This window comes from Pleuronectes platessa, chromosome 3 (assembly GCF_947347685.1).
Source record: "Pleuronectes platessa chromosome 3, fPlePla1.1, whole genome shotgun sequence".
Classification (NCBI taxonomy): domain Eukaryota; kingdom Metazoa; phylum Chordata; class Actinopteri; order Pleuronectiformes; family Pleuronectidae; genus Pleuronectes; species Pleuronectes platessa.
In genome coordinates this window covers 1,028,272-1,048,199 of record NC_070628.1, presented here as the reverse complement: position 1 = coordinate 1,048,199, position 19,928 = coordinate 1,028,272, and the positions used below count along the sequence as shown (strand labels likewise).

Genomic DNA, 19,928 nt, shown 5'->3' with positions numbered 1-19,928 from the left:
GTTGGAGTCAGTCCACGCTGCTTTCATCAGTATGTTACTAAACACAGTCAGTATCACAGATCCAGGGTCTGTGCTACCAAGCAGGATTTGTGGTTATCAGGTTAACTTCAGGTTTAGTTTTTTCAGTTCTACGAAGCTCGTCCACTTCTTAACCAGGTCAATCACCATGGTAACTTCTGATGAACAGCTAACCTGCTCCAGGTTCAGTTGGAGATCAACCAGTATAGAAGCTCCGCCCACTGACCACAGTGACTCTACACTGTTGTGTGGTGCACACTCTCCTTAAAGGGACGGATAAGGGAAGTTTAAATAAACGTCTGGTTGGTTCAGTTGATCTCTAACTCACCCAGAACATCTCAATGTCTCCAGACTCATCCTGTCCCCAAAACACCAGATGACCTCAGCTTCCTGGAGACAGGTCCATGTGTGTGTCCTCAGAGACAGTGTGTGTCCTCAGAGACAGTGTGTGTCCTAAGAGACAGTGTGTGTCCTCAGAGACAGTGAGACAATGTGTGTCCTCAGAGTCAGTGTGTCTCCTCAGAGTCAGTGTGTGTTCTAAGAGTCAGTGAGAAGTGTGTGTCCTCAGAAACAGTGTGTCCTCAGAGAAAGTGTGTGTCCTCAGAGACAGAGAGACAGTGTGTGTCCTCAGAAACAGTGTGTCCTCAGAGTCAGTGTGTGTCCTCAGAGACAGTGAGTGTCCTCAGAGACAGTGTGTGTCCTCAGAGACAGTGAGACAGTGTGTGTCCTCAGAGACAGTGAGACAGTGTGTGTCTTCTTGTCTTCCACTCGTCTTGTTAGTAAACAACAGATTCAGATCTCGTGGCCTCGAGTTATTTATCTCGTTCACACGTTATTATGTCGTGGTCACGTAATATATTTTGACCAGATGCCACCAGGGGGCGCTGTAACTTACACAAGCTGGACCACAGCTGACAGCCTCACACGAGGGACAGAGACGGTGTCGTCTTCATCTGATCTGAGACAGTTTGTCCTCTCACTTCATCAGTGAAGAACTGATCAGGTGGATCTTTGTCACAGCTCTGAGATCAGTGGGACTGAAGCCTCTCCTCATCACATGGTAACCAGGAGCTCTTTATACAGAGCAGAACCTCTGCTGAGGTCCATCTGTCTCCTCTGGTCCCAGTTTGTCAGAAGCAGATGTTCATCAACACACAGTGAAACATGGCTTCACCTGTAACAGCAGTAAATCCACCTCTCAGGTGTCCACTCTGCACTTTGACATGCAGAGGACACACACTGAGCTCTTAGCGTGTTCATTCCAACACGTGAACATGAAGCAGAGAGGAAGCTGCTCCACCTCTGAACAGGACTGAAGTCCCTGCTGCTCTTTCTACTGGATGAGCTGCATCACTGACTCACAGCTGATGAAGTGAGTCTCTGTGACACTGATGTCTTCTTCTCTCAACAGGTGGGAGAGGTGGTCTTAGTGGAGATGAGTGTGAAGAGGACAGTGTGAAGAGGACAGTGTGAAGAGGACAGTGTGAAGAGGACAGTGTGAAGAGGACAGTGTGTGTGGACGGAGGCTGAGCTGTGTCCTGAGGATCCAGAGGCTGAAGCAGCAGCAGCTTGTGTGTAGTCTCCAATCTACACAACCCCTAATCTGCATGTGTTTGTGAGATGAAGCCGGAGCACCTGGAGAAAACACGGGGAGAACATGCAGACTCCACACAGGAAGACCCCATCTGAACCGGATTCAAACCAGCAACCTTCTTGACCAGATTATGTTTATTCACATGATGAATGTGTTTATTGAAATGACACAACACAAGCAGAATATATAAACCCTCTATAAAGAGTCACATACAGTGTGTTTAAGTTTGTCTTTATTATTGTCCACCTTTGTCCCTCAGTGTGTCTCCATGTGTGTAGAACCACATTCTGTGTATATGTTTGTTTATGATCTTAAAGTTCCTGGATTCATGTCACAAATTGATTTAGTTCAACACAAAGTTCAACACATTGAAATCACTTTGAGTTTAAAATCAGAGTTTTGTCTTTGACACAAAAGATCAAAACTCTGGACTTAAAAATGGGACGTTTTCATTTGTGCATCAGGTGCAGAGCGGTGGTGGCTTTTCTCCTTTTGACCCACAGGTGGCGCTGCAGTATAACAGCAGCACATCCCAGTCAAAGCCTTTATTTCAGTCTATGAGTCAAACACATGGATCATTTCCTCTGTGACAAACCAGATGTAACGAGAAGAAAAACATCTCAGAGAGAAAAGTTCTGTTTCTACTTGTCTCTGCTTTAATGCTCAATAAACATCCTTCCACCGACTTCACTGGAATCATGACTCAGCTTTTCTTTCCTCTTCAAACAAACTGGTGGAAACATCTCGTCCTTGGTGCAGGTACAAGAACAAAATCACCAGTTTGACATAATGGAAACCAGCAGAAGAAAAGTGAATGAGACATTTACAGAATGAAGAAGAGTCGATGAAGAGCAGAGCATCTTTAAGTCTCTGAGGAAACTGTTTCATAAACATTTTACCATATTTAATAGAAAACTGACCCGAGGAGAGGTCATCATGTGACTTTGTGATAATCCTCAACACACGTGTGTCAGTGTAACATGTGACTGTGACGCCATGTTCATGAACACGCTGCTCTCACATCTGTCCAGCAGATGTTGAAGCTCTGAGGTCCACTTCCTCTGCAGCAGAGTGAGACCATCATCTCTTCATGGAGCTGTGCACCAGGCTGGTGTCACGTGACCAAACACAAAGTGTGAACAACACGTCATCAAAGGATCCGTTAGAATTCATCAAACACGTTTATGGGACAAACTTTATACTTATAAGGAAAAGCTTGTGCTCGTTATGAAATTCTTCTTTATCAATTGATTTCATTCATTCACCAAACATTCAGTGATCACTAGCGGTCCGTCCACACATCTGTCCACGCAGCACGGGTTGGGTTCCAGAGACACCCACAGAAACAGGCTTCACCTTCTCCCCCCCCACCACCTGTTCATAACTATGCCCCCCCCCCCCCCCCCCCACTCTCCTCTTCTCCTCTTACCCGCTCCCTTCTTCTTGTTCTCTCTCTCACAGTCGCCACTCGTTCCAGTTCTCTCTTTGTTATCCTGCCTTTTTTTTCTTCCTACCCAATCTCTCCCTCTTCTTCTCGTATTTTTGCGTTACCTTGTTTATTTATGATTCATGCTTTTATTAATTTTAATGAAAATAACAATAGATTGAAAAATCACGAGCAATTAGTTTTTTATTTTAAGGTTTTTGTGTAACTTTATTTTTTCATCAGTGTAAAAATGAAAATACTGGAGTATCTAACCTGCTGCAGTAGCTTGGTGAATGTGTAGGGGGCAGTATAACCACCGAGCTGCTCAGGAGCTGCACATTGTTTTACACAGAAGAAAAACGTAAACAGGAAGTAGATTCTCTGTAAAAACCAACGAGCGAGAATCAACGTCATCAAACTCATAGATATATATAAAGAATTAATTAAAAAGTACATGTTCCACTACCAACACAATGTTATGGGTGAGCGAGCTGCCTGTGGCAAGATGGCCGCCATGTGTGGACGTTCGACTCCATTGGCCGAGACATCTAGTGTTTATATATATATCTATGATCAAACTGAGAAACTGCTGAATTAAAGTTAGATCAAAGGATTTCACCGCCGAGACTTTGATCTGTACGGAAACCGGTTTGTGACAAACTTCATTCCACATCTGAGGGGGGGTGTTTGTTTCCCTCACACGTCAGAAGGTGTGGGGTGCGCTTGTTTTGCAGACATGTCGGTGCAGGTGTGGTGTCTGTCGTTCCGCCAGCCGTACGCCGGTCTGATTCTGGACGGGGTGAAGACGCTGGAGAGCCGCTGGAGGCCCCTGCTGGCCCCGCTGGAGAACCAGACCCTGGCGGTCCACATCGCCCGGCGGGACTGGGAGGGGGACGAGTGGCGGGCGGTGCTTCGCGGCCCACTGGGGATGACCGAGGCTCAGATCCACGGGCTCCTGGAGTCCGGGGAGCGGTTCGGCCGCGGCGTGGTGGCAGGTGGGAACTGACCTGTGTTTTCTGTGGGGTTCCTGAAGGCATCACCTGTGGAAATACATCTCTTTCAGGATTGGTGGATGTGGGCGTGACCTCGGTGTGTCCCGCCTCCATGCTGGAGGAGGAGCTTCAGCACCTAGAGAGGTCGGCCCTTCTGGTTGGTCTGCAGGAGAAACACGTGACTCACCTGTCCAACCCTCGCTGGCTGAAAGAGCCCCTGAGCTCCCGAGGAGGTCGCGACCCCTGGACTGTGGAGATCCCCACGGAGCTTCTGCCATGAGGACACGTGATGCACACAGGGCCGGTGTCTCCTGGGATCAGATCTCACTTCCTGACCTACATGCAGATTAACACGCGTGTCCTGTGTTAAAGACCAGTCTGGGTTTACAGACGTGTGCGTGTGTGGGAGCATGTGAATGAAAGTATTGATCTCTATCTTGTGATCAGTTTTGATATTGTGATTCTTAGGACGTCAGCTGAGAGGACGTCCTTCACATGTGGACCAGGAGGGATTTGAAAGGACTCTGTTAGAGGATGTGGACTCATGTGTTCTGGTGGGATCAGATCTGATCTGATTGGTTCACACCTGAACATCCGTTTTCCTCAGAGAAAGAATCCTTATTTTTCATGTTGCGCCACCTGCAGGTCAAACTGGACACTTCAGGCTTCAGCTCCTCCTCCTGTCGTCCAGACTCAATAAAGTGAAGTACACTAATATATCATGCTAATGTAACAGTCAACATCTTGTATTGTTAACGATGAAAATCTTCACTGAGGGAATAAAACCATGAGAAACAAAATGGTTTCTTCAATAAAACAAAGGTTCGAATCCAAAGATGATGTCAGAATGAGTCTAGGGGGCGGTGCTTATACAGAGTTAGTTTTACATGAATGGAGTTAACGTACTGGTTGAACCTCCCGTGGAACTGGTTCTTCATGAAGTTAGTCCTGTAGTCAGCTCGTAACTTTGATTCTAGTTCAGGCCCCAGAAAGTCAAAGTACACGTTAAGTAAATGTTTGTAAAGAAGTTTCTGTCGTTTCACATCGTTCTTCTCTCTCTGATGTTTGTTCAAGTGTTTCTGATCAGTTTGGTTTGAATCAGTTATTAAATGATATAAAAACAGGCCGAGACGTCAGATGAGAATTACTACTGCACAGTGTACTGACTGTTAAAGACTCCATCACCACAAGATGGCAGCGTTCGTATCTGAGATATTCTACAGGAAGTGGAAACGAGTCGTCTTTATTTACACAAACAGATGAATGGTTCAGGAGGTCCTGATCATGTGACACCTGTGATCATGTGATCTTTGTCACTGATGAAACAAACAATCGTCTGCTTGTGAAACTAACTTTATTCTCCCAGAAACAACTTATCACCATCGGCAGTTTGAACAAAACATCAACATAAATACATCCCTCATCAATAAACAGGGACTGACCATGCCCCGCCCCCTCTCACCGATTGGCCGACTGAAACTCAATTAACTGACCGACAAACTAATTAAACTCAGTTCTTCTCAGGTAATCGTACCAACAACTGTCGCTCTCGACTTCAACGTTCGGAGCAGGAAGTTATTTGTGTCGGAGATTTGAAAATAAAGTTTTTTGGCAACAAACTAACTAAGAACTCTTTCACAACTTTCAATGTGAAGCTAACACGCTAAAGTGAGAACAGAAATACCTCAATACTGGAAGTATCGAGGGTTTTTTACAAAAAATTTACGGAAAGAATAAAGATTTGTCCTAATTATTTTTCATACATCATATCCTCTTTAACTTTTCCTGCCAACGGGAACTCGTTAGCTTCATGCTAACTCTTGAGGTATGTTTCAGCAGGATGTGCATCTCACTCACACGGTGGGGGGGATGTAGTGTGTCGCTGTGTGGTGGGGGGATGGGGCTGTAATGTAAGCAACCACGTGGGCTGGGTTAGGGGCGGGGCAATAAACCCGTGAGTTGTGGCCTCCAGTCTGGAGCGTTCCCCACTGGACTGATGGTGGGAGGCAGTGGTAGGAGGAGTGATGGGGGAGGTGGGTTGGCTGAGGAGCAGAGGGCAGGTAGGTGGTGATGGGCGGGGATTCATATGGCAGGTGTAGCATAGGGGGAGGGGGGAGAGGCGTTTGCTCCTGGTACAGATGAGCAGCGGAGGGGGCGGAGCCTGGAGGAGCAGGGCCAATGGAGGAGGTGAAGCCTTCCATCGATGGGGAGGAGCCTGTGGGGAGGGGGGGGGGGAAACAAATCAAACAATGCAAAATTCAATCATGTTGTATCAGCTGATCTGTCATCACTGACCACCGCCGTGTCCGTCCGTCTGTCCATCTCCTGCCCTGGAGGATTCTGGGTAGGAGGAGGGGGGCTGATGGGAGGCAGCTGGGGGTAGAAGAAGAGGAAGTCTGATACTTAACAGGAAGTGGAGCTTCCATTTCCTGGGAATTACTACACCAGCTGTACTTCCTGTTCCCAGTTCAGGTCACATTTCTGATTGATGTTATTGTTCTGATGATCACGTCTGTCCTGAGGTCAGGTGATGAGGTCACCTGTGAGACCTGCACCAATCAGAGACGAGTCTTACCGTGCAGCGGCTCCTGGCTCAGGTAGGGGGGGTAGGGTTGGTAGGTGTAGTGGTTCTCAGGAGAGGGGGAGGAGAACGTCGTCTGCTGCTGCCAGTACCACTGGGGGGGGAGTACTTTAATATTATAATATATTATTATTTTAAATATTTAAAGAGAGAGTGTCACAGGAACTCACCTGGACGCCCAAGTTGAAGTAATACTGAAGAATTCTGCAGTCTACACACACACACACACACACAGAGTAACATGAGTGACGGCAGCAGGTCAGTGTGGGTGTGTGACAGTTAGGCTGGTTGACCTCTGACCTCGGGGTAAATCGCTGCCATTAGGGTCGTAGGAGTAAGGGGGCGGAGCCACCACTGTGCAGAGAGGCTCACCTAGCTCATTAACCAACCACGGAGAAGAAGCTGGGATTGACATGGCGGCTGAACAGGAAAAGATCATTTTAAACACGTTCTGATGTCAATTATCTGAGGAAACAGGTTTGTTTGTGTTTACATTGTCTCCAGAATCTAAACAAAACAGATCCACACAGAGGGTCTCTGTCAAATGCCTGTGTGTTTGTGTTTGTGTACCTGTTGCATGCGAGTGTGTGTGGACACCTGAGCGTGTCTGTGTCTGTGCACTTGGCGGCAGGTGAGCAGCTGCAGGAACATGCGATGATGGAGAAGAGGGTGAGGATGAGGAAGAGGAGGGTGAAGAGCCAACGACAGCTAAAGGCTTCACTACCTGTAACACACAAACCCATTGAGTGTAGCTGACGTCACAATTATTATGGTTTTACCATCTTTCTGTCCCCTCAACCCGCTGAAGGTCCTACCACGGGTATAAATACAAACAGAGAGAACATTTGTACCTGCTGTGTGTGTGTGTGTGTGTGTGTGTGTACCTGCTGTGTGTAGTTGTAATTCATGTCTGGTCTTGGGGGAGAGTCAGCACATCCTCCTTCCTGTCCATCCTTTCACAACAAGAGAAAAGGTAAAAGCTTTCTGAAGCTTAGTGACATCACTGATCACATGATCATTATGACATGTTATCATGTTGTTAGCATGTCCTGCTCCGTGTCCTCCGTCTGTCCCTCACGTCAGAAGCATGTCCTCTGACAGACTGCGTCTCTTGTGTCTCTACAGATTCTGTGAAGTGATTGGTTGTTAAAGCTTCTACCTGATTGTTGGAGGCCTCAGCAGTTGTGTAACCACCGGACGTCTGGTAGTTCTGATCTGAAACAAAAGTCACAATCAACAGCTGAGGAAGCCACAGACACATCTGAGGTCAGTACTGGATCTACTGACAGGAAGCTGAGTGATGTGGTGACAGGATGAGTCTGGAGAGGTGGAGATGTTCTGGGTGAGTTAGAGATCAACTGAACCAACCAGACATTGATCTAAACTTCCCTTATCCATCTCTTGAAGGAGAGTGGAGAGTCACTGTGGTCAGTGTTCGAGTCCCAAAGGGGGGGGGGGGGGTGGCTGTCACAAAGTCAATCTGGAAACTCTCTGTCCCCCAGATAAATACTTATTTCACAGGATGAAGCTACTTTAACAAGACTCACCCTGAGCACTGAAGATGAAATCCTCTGAGAACTCAGCTGAGAGACAAAGAGACAAAGCGTCAGGGGACAAAGAGACGGAGACAGAGTCAGAGAGACAGAGTCCCGTGTCCTCCTCACCCTGGTCCTCAGCGGTGCTCGTGTCCTCCTGTTCGTCCTCTGAGGAGCACACTGGGGTGTTTGCAGGTCGATGTGAAGGGGGGTGGTGTCCAGAGGCTCTCTGAACTCGATAGGTGGAGCCAGGTGGAGGGGGAGGAGCAGTGCCCTGTGGGAGGAGTCAGAGTGAATCCAAACGGAAACGCATGGTCACATGTCTGCGTGGTCATGTGCTTCTCTCACCGGCAGCGGCGGGAAGACGGCGTCGCTGGCGTCATCCAGCTGGTAGTACGTGATGGCCGAGTCCAGATCGCCTGGCTCCTCCCCCGTCTCCGCAGGGTAACCAAACTGACAATCTTTATTGATAGCAGCAACCAGCTGACGACGGCTACGACTGAACACAGGAAGACATGTGATCGACCACTGGGGGGGGCACAGTCACGGTTCTACATGGAGGTGTTGTATTATATTTATGATGATTACACATGTCATCATCTGGAATAGTCTAGTTTCTTTGTCTCTTTTTATCAACCTGTCTGAGACTGCAGATGAAAATGAGTCTAAGAGGCTCTGGAACATTGTGCTCATATTAAATAATGTGCACCGTCCCTTTGGATTCAAAGTAGATCATATTTCAGAGACAGGTCATCGTGGTGAACACCAACCACACACATGGTTGGTGGGACTGTGGCAAGATGATGACATCATTTACCGGGACCTGAAGGCGTAGTTCTCATAGTCGTGGTAATATCGTCTTCCAGGGTGGTAATAGGTCAGCTGTGGGCCAATCAGGTGACGGTTGAGGAAACGGGTGGAGCTTCTGACCACAATCCACGACACACACAGACACACACAGAGACACACACACACACAGGAAGTCATCAGTATCAAGAGTAATTCATCGGTAACGCCTCCTTCAACATGCGTCACATGTCTTCACACCTGAGGTCAACCTGTGTCTCAGCAGGTGTGAATGTGATCAACTACACAAGTTCTACAAGTGTCAGTTCCCACCTGGACGCTCCGTAGCGAGGAGCTCTGACTGTAGGGTGGTGGTGGTGGTGGTGTGGGGGGGCGTAGGGATCATAGGTCATGGTTCCAGTTGAGGGAGGAGGGGGTGGGCGGGGGTGACCTGCCGGCTGGAAGCGAGGGGGCAGGCTGGATGGGGCGGGGCCTCCGTATAAAGGGGCGGGAGCTATCATGAGCTCGGCCCCCTTCATTCCACTGCTGCCCCGAGACTTCCTGAAGTAACGGTGACGATGATGACGCTGACCACGAGAGTCCAAGTCTGCACGAGGCCATAGGGTCAGGGGGGGGGGGTTGCAAGAGGTCAGAGGTCATAGAACAACCTAAGCTTACCCAGATCTCCTTTTCTAGTTGGAGCAGCAACATTCCAGGCAGGAACTGGATTCACTGGTTTCAGATCCGTCAGAGGAACCAGGTGTCTAAGACAGAGACACATCACAACCATCTGACGTCTGCTGGTCTGGAGTCAGCTTCACACCTGATGCTTGGTTCAGATTAATGTGGAAGAGTCGTCAGATTAAATGTTTCATTACTTCTCTCCCAGCTCCTCGATGAACACGGTGACGGCTGACGAGTGGGTTCCTACTTCCTGGATGAAGGCGTTATAGTATTTCCCCTTTGGCTCCAGACGCACCTGAAACAACACACACACACACACACACACACACACACACACACACACACACACACACACACACACACACACACACACACACACACACTCACACACACACACACACACACACACGACATCAATCAACCACACACACACTGAAGGGACAACCACTGATCAGCACTCACCCTGACACAGCGCGGCGGAGGCGGGGTAACTCCTGGTGTAAACGATGTCATAGTGACCATTGATGGAGCAGCACAGCATCACCTAGGCAACACAGATGATTGACAGTCAGCACCGGAACTTCAGAAACAGTCAAACTAATCGGACCAATCAGAAAACTGGAAAACCAAAGACATGTTCTGCAGGATAACGGAAACAACAGTACAAAAATAACTATTGTTGGGCCAGAGCCCAGAGGCTGACCACCAGACACTGGAGCCGAGGGTGAACAAAGGGTTGTTAAACTTTTGGAGGGAAAACATCCTCCTGCAGGCTCAAGAATCTCCCCCTGGTGGTGGAAAATGTTCTGGGAATGCCTTGGAACCCCCGCTGAGTTCCAAGCCCCGCCCACTCAGATCGATTCCTGACAAATCAATTGGCCGATGTCCTATGACCAACTCCTCAAGGAGGAGGACCTCTCAGGTAATTTAAAAGCCCTGGGACTCCAAATAATCGCTGCCATTTCTCCCTGCTAAGGACTTCGACCAGGCCCCTTCGGGGCCTCCCAGATGTTCCAGCTCTAAAGGAGGCAACCAGAGTTATTTTCTTTTATCTTAAGTTGAATCTTATTTTGAAAGACTATTTTTGTTTTTAACTTGAAAAGGCCGCGCACAGAAGCTCATTCGCCGGCCGAGACAAAGACTTTCTTTTTCACGATCCCCACAACTGCGCCACAGCAGAAGAGACGATGTTTCATCCCGTAGAGGAGCAAGACGAATCCGTTCCTATTCAACAACCGAGGAACCAGCGCCACCGAGCTTGAGCGGCCACGATCATTCACTGGACTTCCGGAAAATGCGCGCGCCACGCGCAAGCAACACCGCGAAGGTCACAGTAAGAGGCTTTATTGTCTGGGCAGAGACTAGTTTAAATACTTAGCGTGTCATTTATTTGATTGTATGTTTGTTTTAAGATCGCTGATCTGTTTTTAGCCGTGTAACGCGTGGCGAACTGGAGACGTCACATCCGGTTCCTTTGTTTACTATGTTCTGAGAAGCGCGCGTAACAAGCCGGCACTTCCTTTTTTACGTGTTACCGTCAGAGACATTGTGCGGAGATTTACATCTGTTAAAAGATAAATCTCACGTAACTGGGCTGCCCGCTTCGCCGGAAGTTTGTCTCTGACGATGTTTTGAGAGCTTTCCTGATCTCTCTATCTCTCCCTCTCTCTCTCTTTTCTCCTAAACCTGTTTTTACACACGTCCCGACCTACACTTACATATTTCATGTGGCATAGAAAATTCTAGATTCTAAATTATTGCATGATTTAACTTTCAGTGAACATTTTAAACTGTTTTGGGCTTTTTGGGGAAAAAAGAAACATGAGTTTTCCTCCCTCACCCGGTGGTGGGAAGTAGGAAAAGACCAAATCAGAGTGTTCTGTCAGCAACACTCAGCCAACTCCACAGTTAAAATAAAAAGAGCCATTCAGACATTAGAGGAGGAAATCAGGAACCTGGAGGCTGACACACAAAACAACGGGCAGGATGCAGAACGGCTCAAAACCAAGAGACAGGACTTAAACTCTTTTTCACATGAGAGAGCCAAAGGAGCCTTGGTCAGAGCCCGATTCACTGAACTACACGATATGGACGCTCCGACAACCTTCTTCTTCAACTTAGAGAGGTCGGTGGCTCGGAGGAAAGTGATGGTGTCTCTGCGGCTCCCGGACGGAGAAGTGACCAGAGAACCGGCTCAGATGAGGAAACACACCGTAGGTTTCTACTCTGAGCTGTTCAGGGCAGAACATTGTGATGCAGACGCTACTGCAGAGCTGCTAGAAGGACTTCCTCAGCTGACTCCAGAAGAACAGGACACACTAAACACTGACATCACCCTAGAGGAGCTGACCACGGCTGTGGAGCAGATGGCGTCCGGAAAGGCCCCTGGAGTGGATGGACCACCTGCTGAGATTTTAAAACATTTCTGGGGTGTTTTGGGACGAGACATTTTAGACATTTTTAAAGTCCTTTGGTGTTCGGGGGGGGGTTCCATTCCTGGATCAAGCTGCTGTACAGTGGGGCTAGTTGCGTGGTGAAGGTGGCGGGGGATGGTGGGGGGGGGGGGGGGCTGAGATGTCCTGTTCCCGTCACGAGAGGCATCAGGCAGGGCTGCCCCATCTCAGGACTACTATACAGTATCGCCATCGAGCCACTTCTGTGCAGGTTGAGGAGCAGGCTGAGGGGTCTCTCTCTCTCTCTCTCTCTGTCTCTCTCTCTCTCTCTCTCTCTCTCTCTCTCTTTATCTCTCTCTCTCTCTGCCGGGGCTGGCTCATAACCCTCCTGTGGTCGTCTCTACATATGCTGATGACGTAAATGTTTTTATTCATGACCAGCATGATGTCCAGCAACTTCAGGAAAGTCTGGTCTGCTATGGGAGAGCCTCTTCAGCCAGAGTCAACTGGGAGAAGAGTGAGGGGTTTTTAATGGGGCAGTGGAGCCCGGGGACTGAGCCTGATCTTCCTGCAAATCTCCAGTGGGGAAGGAATGGATTAAAGGTTCTGGGGGTCCATCTAGGAAGTGAGGGCTTCCAGAGGCAGAACTGGGAGGGGGTGCTGGAAAAGGTGGAAGCAAAGTTGTCTAAATGGAAATGGTTGCTACCTTATCTGTCCTGCAGGGGGAGAGTTCTGATAGTGAATAACTTGGTCGCCTCGTCTCTTTGGCACAGACTTATTGTGTTGGTGCCACCTCCTGGTCGGCTTAAGGATGTGCAGCGTCGCCTGGTGACTTTCTTCTGGTCTGGTCAGCACTGGCTGAGGGCAGCGGCCCTGTATCTCCCTGTGGCAGAGGGAGGTCAAGGTCTCATTGACCTTGTGTCTTTAACTGCGGCCTTCAGACTGCAGACGGTGCAGAAGTTACTGTACGGCTGTGGTCTCTGCTGATTGGCTCCTGCTCGTCTGCTGCTCAGACAAGATGGCCGACTAGGGCTGGACAAACAGTTATTTCTGTTATCATCAACTGAAGCTGACCTGACCGGACTGACTCCGTTCTACAGCTCGGTGGTGAACGCCTGGCAGACACTGGAGGTCAAGCGGACTCCTGACCCCAGACCAGGGATATGGCTGTTTGAGGAGCTGCTGTTCTACAATGAGTTCCTGAGAACTGACACCTTCTCCTCTACAACATTAATTATTGAGGCGGGCATCATCAAACTGGGCCACCTCACAAAGGCCTCCATGGAAACACTCTGTGACGTCACCAGCATCAGGTCCTCCAGAGTGCTGGAGAGGATTGTGGAGGAAGTGATGCAGTCCCTGTCTGTGCCACTGAGAGCGTTTGCTGAAGATCGTTCTCTAGCTGACCAATGGGATGATGACTGTGAGAACCTGTCCCCCCCCCCCCCCCCCCCCCCCCCCAGAGTGGTCAAACACTGTTACTGGGTTTGAGCTCAGGCTTCATTTGATGGAGTTGGGCCGTTTGGGAGTTTTCCACATTTTAACAAACTATTGACGGATCAGACCGATCTCAAGGAAACACGTCTTCATCGAGTTCACATGATGCTGTTACAGTTAATAACAATATATATGTTATTATTATTGTTATTATAAATTTCAAAAAAAACTATTTCATGAGTTAAGTTACAAACAGCAGTTTTAATTTTAGAACACACACACACAGACACACACACACACACACACACACTCACGTGATTTCCAGTAACTGCAGAGGGGGAGGAGCCTCCAGTGAAAGTGAAAGTGTTCAGACTGGTTCTCACTTCAAGGAGCAGACGGAGGAGACGTGAAGTCTGAGGCTGGTGAGTGTTCAGCTACATTTATATTATTCATTCATATTATTTTACAGTCAGTGTTTTTCACTGATCCAGAGACAGATGTGAACAGCAGGTCTGGATCAAAGAGCCTTCAAAGGACTAATTAACAGAGTTAACTCACAGCTTCACTTTTTATCTTCATCTGTTCATCAAGTGTTTAATAACACAACGTGTTTTCACAATCACACAAGTGTGTGTGTGTGTGTGTGTGTGTGTGTGTGTGTGTTTGTGTCCTTGCTGTGAAGTTTTGGGTGTGGTTCTTAAACTTTTTTGTCCTGATTCCTGTGAGCTCCGTAAAACAGGAAGTGACGCAATTCGCTTACCGTAGTACGTCGAGAGACTGAGAGAGAGAGAGAGAGAGAGAGAGAGAGAGAGACTCTTGTCCTTCCTGAGATTTCTGATGTGATCACAGTATTTCCTTGTATATAAGTATTCCTGTGTACTCAAATAAATACCAGTACTACAAACTATGAAGCCCTGCATCTATTTCACAATAAAACATTTAAAAGTAAATGAATTGATTCAGTCGACAGAAACGCTGAAGTGCTTTTATTTTGAAATGGGTAGGCTACAGGAAGTGTTGCAAATATTTGTATTTGTGAAGTTTTCAACAGATAAACATTGAAACTGGTGTGAAAGATCATTTCACTGTGTTCTGCTGTAAACTGAGCGCAGAACCAGAGGAAATAGACCAGACCTTGAATATCTAGAAGAGCAGCGTGGCCTGAACCACAACTGAGCCGCAGCCGGTGCAACATGGACGAGGACACTTCAGAGCAAGTTGGACCCTCAACCACAAAGTAAGAGACCTGCTACAAACATGTGAAGCTCCAAACTGAATCCTCACAGAATGAACCAGTGAATGATGTGTTCTGAATAAAAACATGTTTGTGTTTGCAGAGGTCAGGACCACAGCCTGAGAGCAGAGTCTCCAGGGTCCAGCTGTCTGTCTCTGAAGAGTGACTGGTCCATGGGTCCTCCTCCAAACTTCAGTAATGAACCTGGACCCTCACACACAGAGTAAGAGACTGTTTCTACTGGGACCTGCTCTGAAGAGGATCTAGTTTCCTCTAGTGTGGCCCCTGCATTAGGACACAGCTTCATTGAAGTTGGTGACTAATCTCTCAGAATCACTCAAAGAGCTCAGGAGTCTCATTTATAACCGTTGCTTACGCACAAAATGGGGCCTGAAACGTGCGTATGCCACTTCTCACGCACAAACCAAAAAATGTGCGTATTTCCACGCAAACTCTGACTCATGCATACGAGCGTAAAGTTGGAAGAGGTGTGTTTTTAGTTTTCGGCGGAAGATGTGTAAACTTTCTGATGTCCGGATGTCAATGGGGAGCTCATTCCACCATTTAGGAGCCAGGACGGAAAACAGTTGTGTTTTTGATGAGTGTTTAGCAGTGAGGGAGCAACAAGCTGATTGGCCGAAGCAGAGCGGAGTGAACGGGGTGGGGTGTAACGTTTGACCAGGTCCTGGATGTAGACTGGACCGGATCCGTTCACAGCATGGTACGCAATGTACTAGTGTTTTGAACCGGATGCGAGCAGCCACTGGTAACCAGTGAAGGGAGCGGAGGAAAGGAGGAGTGTGAGTGAATTTAGGTTAAAAACCAGTCGAGCTGCTGCATTCTGGATGAGCTGCAAAGGTCGGATGGCAGTAGCAGGTAGACCTGACAGGAGGGAGTTACAGTAATCTAGGCGTGAGATGACCAGAACCTGGACCAGAACCTGGACCGCCTTCTGAGTGAGAAGGGGGCGTATCCTCCTGATGTTGTACAGCATGAATCTACAGGACCGTGTTGTTGCAGTAATGTTGGCAGTGAGGGAGAGTTGGCTGTCGAGTGTCACACCCAGGTTCCTAGCAGTCTGAGTGGGGGTTAGCACAGAGTTGTCAAAGTTAATAGTCAGGTCGTGGATGGGAGAGTCTTTCCCTGGAAGGAAAAGTAGTTCAGTCTTGTCAAGGTTAATCTTCAGGTGGTGTTGAGACATCCACTGAGAGATGTCGGTCAGACAGGCAGTGATTCGTGCTGCTACCTGTGTTTCTGATCGGGGAAAAGACAGGATTAGTTGGGTGTCATCGGCATAGCTATGGTAGGAAAAGCCGTGTGAGTGAATGACAGAGCCGAGGGAGTTGGTGTACAAAGAGAAGAGGAGAGGACCCAGGACAGAACCTTGAGGGACCCCAGTAGTGAGGGGACAAGGTTCAGACACAGATCCTCTTCAAGTTACCCTATAAGTGCTTTCATTGAGGTAGGAAGAGAGCAGGGAGAGAGCAGAGCCTGAGACACCCAGGTCCTGAAGGGAGGAAATGAGGATCTGGTGGTTCACTGTGTCAAATGCAGCAGAGAGGTCTAGAAGGATGAGGACAGAGGAGAGAGAGGCTGCTCTAGCACTGTGAAGCTGCTCAGAGACAGCAAGGAGGGCAGTCTCAGTTGAGTGACCTGCCTTGAAACCAGACTGGTGAGGGTCAAGAAGGTAATTGTGGTTAAGATAGGAGGAGAGTTGATTAAAGATAGCACACTCAAGAATTTTTGAAACAAAGGGAAGAAGAGAGACAGGTCTGTAGTTATTTACTTCAGACGGGTCCAGGGTGGGTTTCTTCAGGAGAGGATTTATTCTTGCCTCCTTCAGAGAATTAGGGAAACAGCCAGTTGACAGGGAAGTGTTGATTAGATGGGTAAGAAAAGGAAGAAGGTCAGGGGCAATAGACTGGAGAATGTGAGAAGGGATGGGGTCAAGGGGGCAGGTGGTCGGGCGGGCGGAGGTTACCAAGGTCAGAACTTGATTGGGAGATAGGGGGTTGAAAGAGGAGAGCGAAGGGGATGAAGATGAAGTTGTTGGAGGTGTGGTTATAGAAGGAGGATCAGAAAATGAAGAGCGTATGTCATCTATCTTTTTGGTAAAGTAGTTGACAAAGTGGCTTGGTAGAAGAGAGGAAGGAGGAGGGGGACTGGGAGGGTCGAGGAGGTTGGAAAAGATGGAGAAGAGTTTTTTGGGTTAGAAAATGAGGCTTGAATTGCAGTTTGGTAAAAAGTGCTTTTGGCTGTGGAAATAGAGGCAGAAAAAGAGGAGAGAAGAGACTGATAAGCGAGCAGGTCGTCCAGGTGTTTAGATTTCCGCCATTTCCTTTCTGATGCTCACATAGTGGCTCTGACGGCACCGAGTCAGACAACCACGGAGCTGGGAGAGACTTGCGGACCTGTCGTGACGTGAGAGGACAGAGAGTCAAGAGAGGAGGACAGAGTAGAAAGGAGAATGTCTGTGGCAGAGTTAGGATGCATGAGTGAGAAAGAGTCAGTGGAAGGGAGGGCTGATAAAACAGAGGAGGGAGAGAGGGAACGAATGTTGCGACGGACAGGTACAGACTCTGTTGATGTGTTAAGGTTGTCGGTTGGAGATAATGGGAGAGAGTAAGAGATGAAGAAGTGGTCGGAGACATGAAGTGGGGTTACAGTGAGGTTAGATGTTGAGCAGTTTCTGGTGAAAATATAGTCCAGGTGGTTACCGACTTTGTGAGTAGGAGGGGAAGGACTGAGTGAGAGAGCGAAACAAGACAGTAAAAGTAAAAGATCAGATGACTTGTCTGTCTGGATGTTAAAGTCACCCAGAAGGATAAGTGCAGGGCCATTTTCTGGGAAGTTTGACAGGAGGACGTCTAATTCCTCCAGAAATCTCCCAAAGAACCTGGTGGACGGTAGAGAACAACAATAGTTAATTGTACCGGTTGAGTAACAGTCACAGCGTGAAATTCAACATTATGCAACATTAATGAAAGAACATTTGTGAAAGAAAACCATTTATTATGAACACAATAAAGTATAAAAACACAAATTACTAATAAAAGTACTAACTATTACAAAGATGTGTTTGTGAGTGTGTTTATGTAAGTGAGGGGCTCTCAAAATGGTGGTTGACCAATAGAGTAACACCTTCCTGTGGGCTCCTAAAATGGTAGCCCCCCCCCCCTTCTTCTGACATGTAGCGGGGGTCTGAGCTAATGAGGTGATGAGAAATGTGTGTGTCTGTGTAAATGTTAATCAAAGAATGAAAGATTCAGAGATAGAAAGCATGTGAAGAGCCTTCCTATCATTAACTTTCATTTAACTTATACACATAATATCACAACATATATCAAACTTATAAACACCACACAGAATCAAATAGACAGTCCTGCTTAGTCTAGTATCAATATTAAGCCCAGATTATGTTACCAGTCCGAGGGAAAGGGGAAAGGGTTGCTGTGCAGTTCTGTGACGTCTCCTGGCTTTGTGTGGTCGTGAGGTTTCTACATTCACGGTTCTGTTGAGCTGTGACGCTCTTGCTTGTTGAATCTTACCTGCAGGACATCGAGTCGCTGCTAGGAGTTTGGAAAAGCTGGATTTGAGAGGCGGCTTCCTTGAGAAGATGAGCTGGAAGCTAGACCTTTGCACTCCTCTTGTAGATTGGAAGAGAAGATGTGCTGGAGCAGCCAGGCCCCCCCCCTCGGAGATGCAGGAGAAACATCTGGCCGCCTGCCTCATCGGTGGGTTGATGGAAAGAGATAGAAGAGGCTTATATTGGCTCGGTGACCTCACAGGTCACGGGGCCAGAGTGACCAATAGGAGTTGACCCTTGTGGGTTTTCAAACCTCTGGGTGAAACTGTTTAGAACGATGGAACCTGCGGCATCCTGGGAGATTGTGTTCCTTGGCCTTTTCAAGAACAAAAAGGCCATGGGGCCTCAGGCTTTTGACTAGACATGAAGGCCGAAAAATAGGCCTTTGGTTTCATGAAACGTGTTTCTACATCCCCCATGCGGCGTCAGGATCACACCTGACGTGTTCCTGAGGGTTCTGAGAGATGTGTGCATGCAAATGGAAGGATGAGGAAGAAGAGAGGGTTCAGCGATTTCTGATCTCACACATTGTGTTATCCACAGCAGCAGCAGAGTATCAGTGTATTTTCTTTATTAGTGACATCACTGCTGTCCCATAAAGTCGTTCTCTACCTCCACCTCATTAACAAACACCTCGATGTCAGTGTCACAAAGTCTCACTTCCTCTTCTCATCGCTTGATGCCATGACTCCGTCAGGACTCACGGAGGAAACCCATTGGTCAGCAGCATCATTTAATATTCGTGCCGTGCTTTGATTTGACCATTTATGGTTGAAAGTGGGCGGAGTTAGAGGCAGATCCACGTACGAACGTCTCCAGGTGGACTGGGATTTATAAAGAGAACATTGTGATCAGGTGTGCCTGTGTGACGGTCTCTGTTTTGCTCTGCTGCTTTCTTTATTTACTTCACTTTCACTCAGGCTTAGTGGAAACAGTTTAACTTTATTCTCTGTAACATATAATGGACAAACAGCCACAGTCATCTACAAAAGAGAAGTTGCATATTACTACACAGGTTTCATACACTAAATTAACCATTAGCAACTAACTAAAACACTAACAGGACAGAAGGACAACCTACACACAGCGCGAGCATCTACTTCTGAGGTAAAAACAAAATGCGCCAGACTTAATCCCCCAGAAGCTCCCACAATGGGTTTTCAAAATAAAAGACATGGCAAAATAAAAGAAATACATCAAAAACTGTGACTACAGTCCCACGTTGAACAGGATTTAACATACAACATATTTACACCGTTACACGTGTGCACGGTTTTATAAATCGGAATTTTACTTTGCGTACGCCTTTTCTGGCTTTCGTGCGTACGTACACTTTTAATTAAACTTTCAATCCTACGCACTGTTTTATAAATGAGACCCCTGACCTCCACCAAGAATCAACACCCTCCTTATGAAACCACTTTGAAATCCACTAGAGACTCAAAACCTCCTTGACAGAAGTGATGACAACCTGTGACTGTGACATGTGAGTTATCAGGACATGTCTTCACAGGGAGAGGAAGAGGAGTCATGTTTCTGAGGAGGAGCAGTCGTCCTGCTGTGCTTCGTGTCAGGACGTCCTGAAGGATCCAGTCTCCACCAGCTGTGGACACTGGTTCTGCAGACAGTGCATCACCTCATACTGGGACCAGTCTGGTTCTT

General features: G+C 47.7%; 2 protein-coding genes across 11 annotated transcripts in view; both read left to right on the top strand.

Moving 5' to 3' along the window:
- Window positions 1–19,928, top strand: part of LOC128431920 (NACHT, LRR and PYD domains-containing protein 12) — a 237,406-nt gene that overhangs the window by 178,334 nt on the left and 39,144 nt on the right. For 3 of the 10 annotated variants that reach the window (XM_053417671.1, XM_053417674.1, XM_053417670.1), the window contains exon 11: window positions 1,430–2,308. The exons of the other annotated variants lie outside the window; for them this stretch is intronic. In XM_053417671.1, coding sequence (XP_053273646.1) covers window positions 1,430–1,448 — 19 coding nt within the window. In that variant the 3' untranslated portion in view covers window positions 1,449–2,308. Of the gene's footprint in view, window positions 1–1,429; window positions 2,309–19,928 lie in introns of those variants that run through there. 10 annotated transcript variants of the gene reach the window in all.
- On the top strand, window positions 3,626–5,152 carry LOC128432205 (protein EOLA1-like). Its single transcript, XM_053417689.1, has 2 exons — window positions 3,626–4,033; window positions 4,102–5,152. The coding sequence occupies exons 1-2, from the start codon at window positions 3,775–3,777 to the stop codon at window positions 4,308–4,310; spliced, it is 468 nt and encodes a 155-aa protein (XP_053273664.1). The 5' UTR covers window positions 3,626–3,774; the 3' UTR covers window positions 4,311–5,152.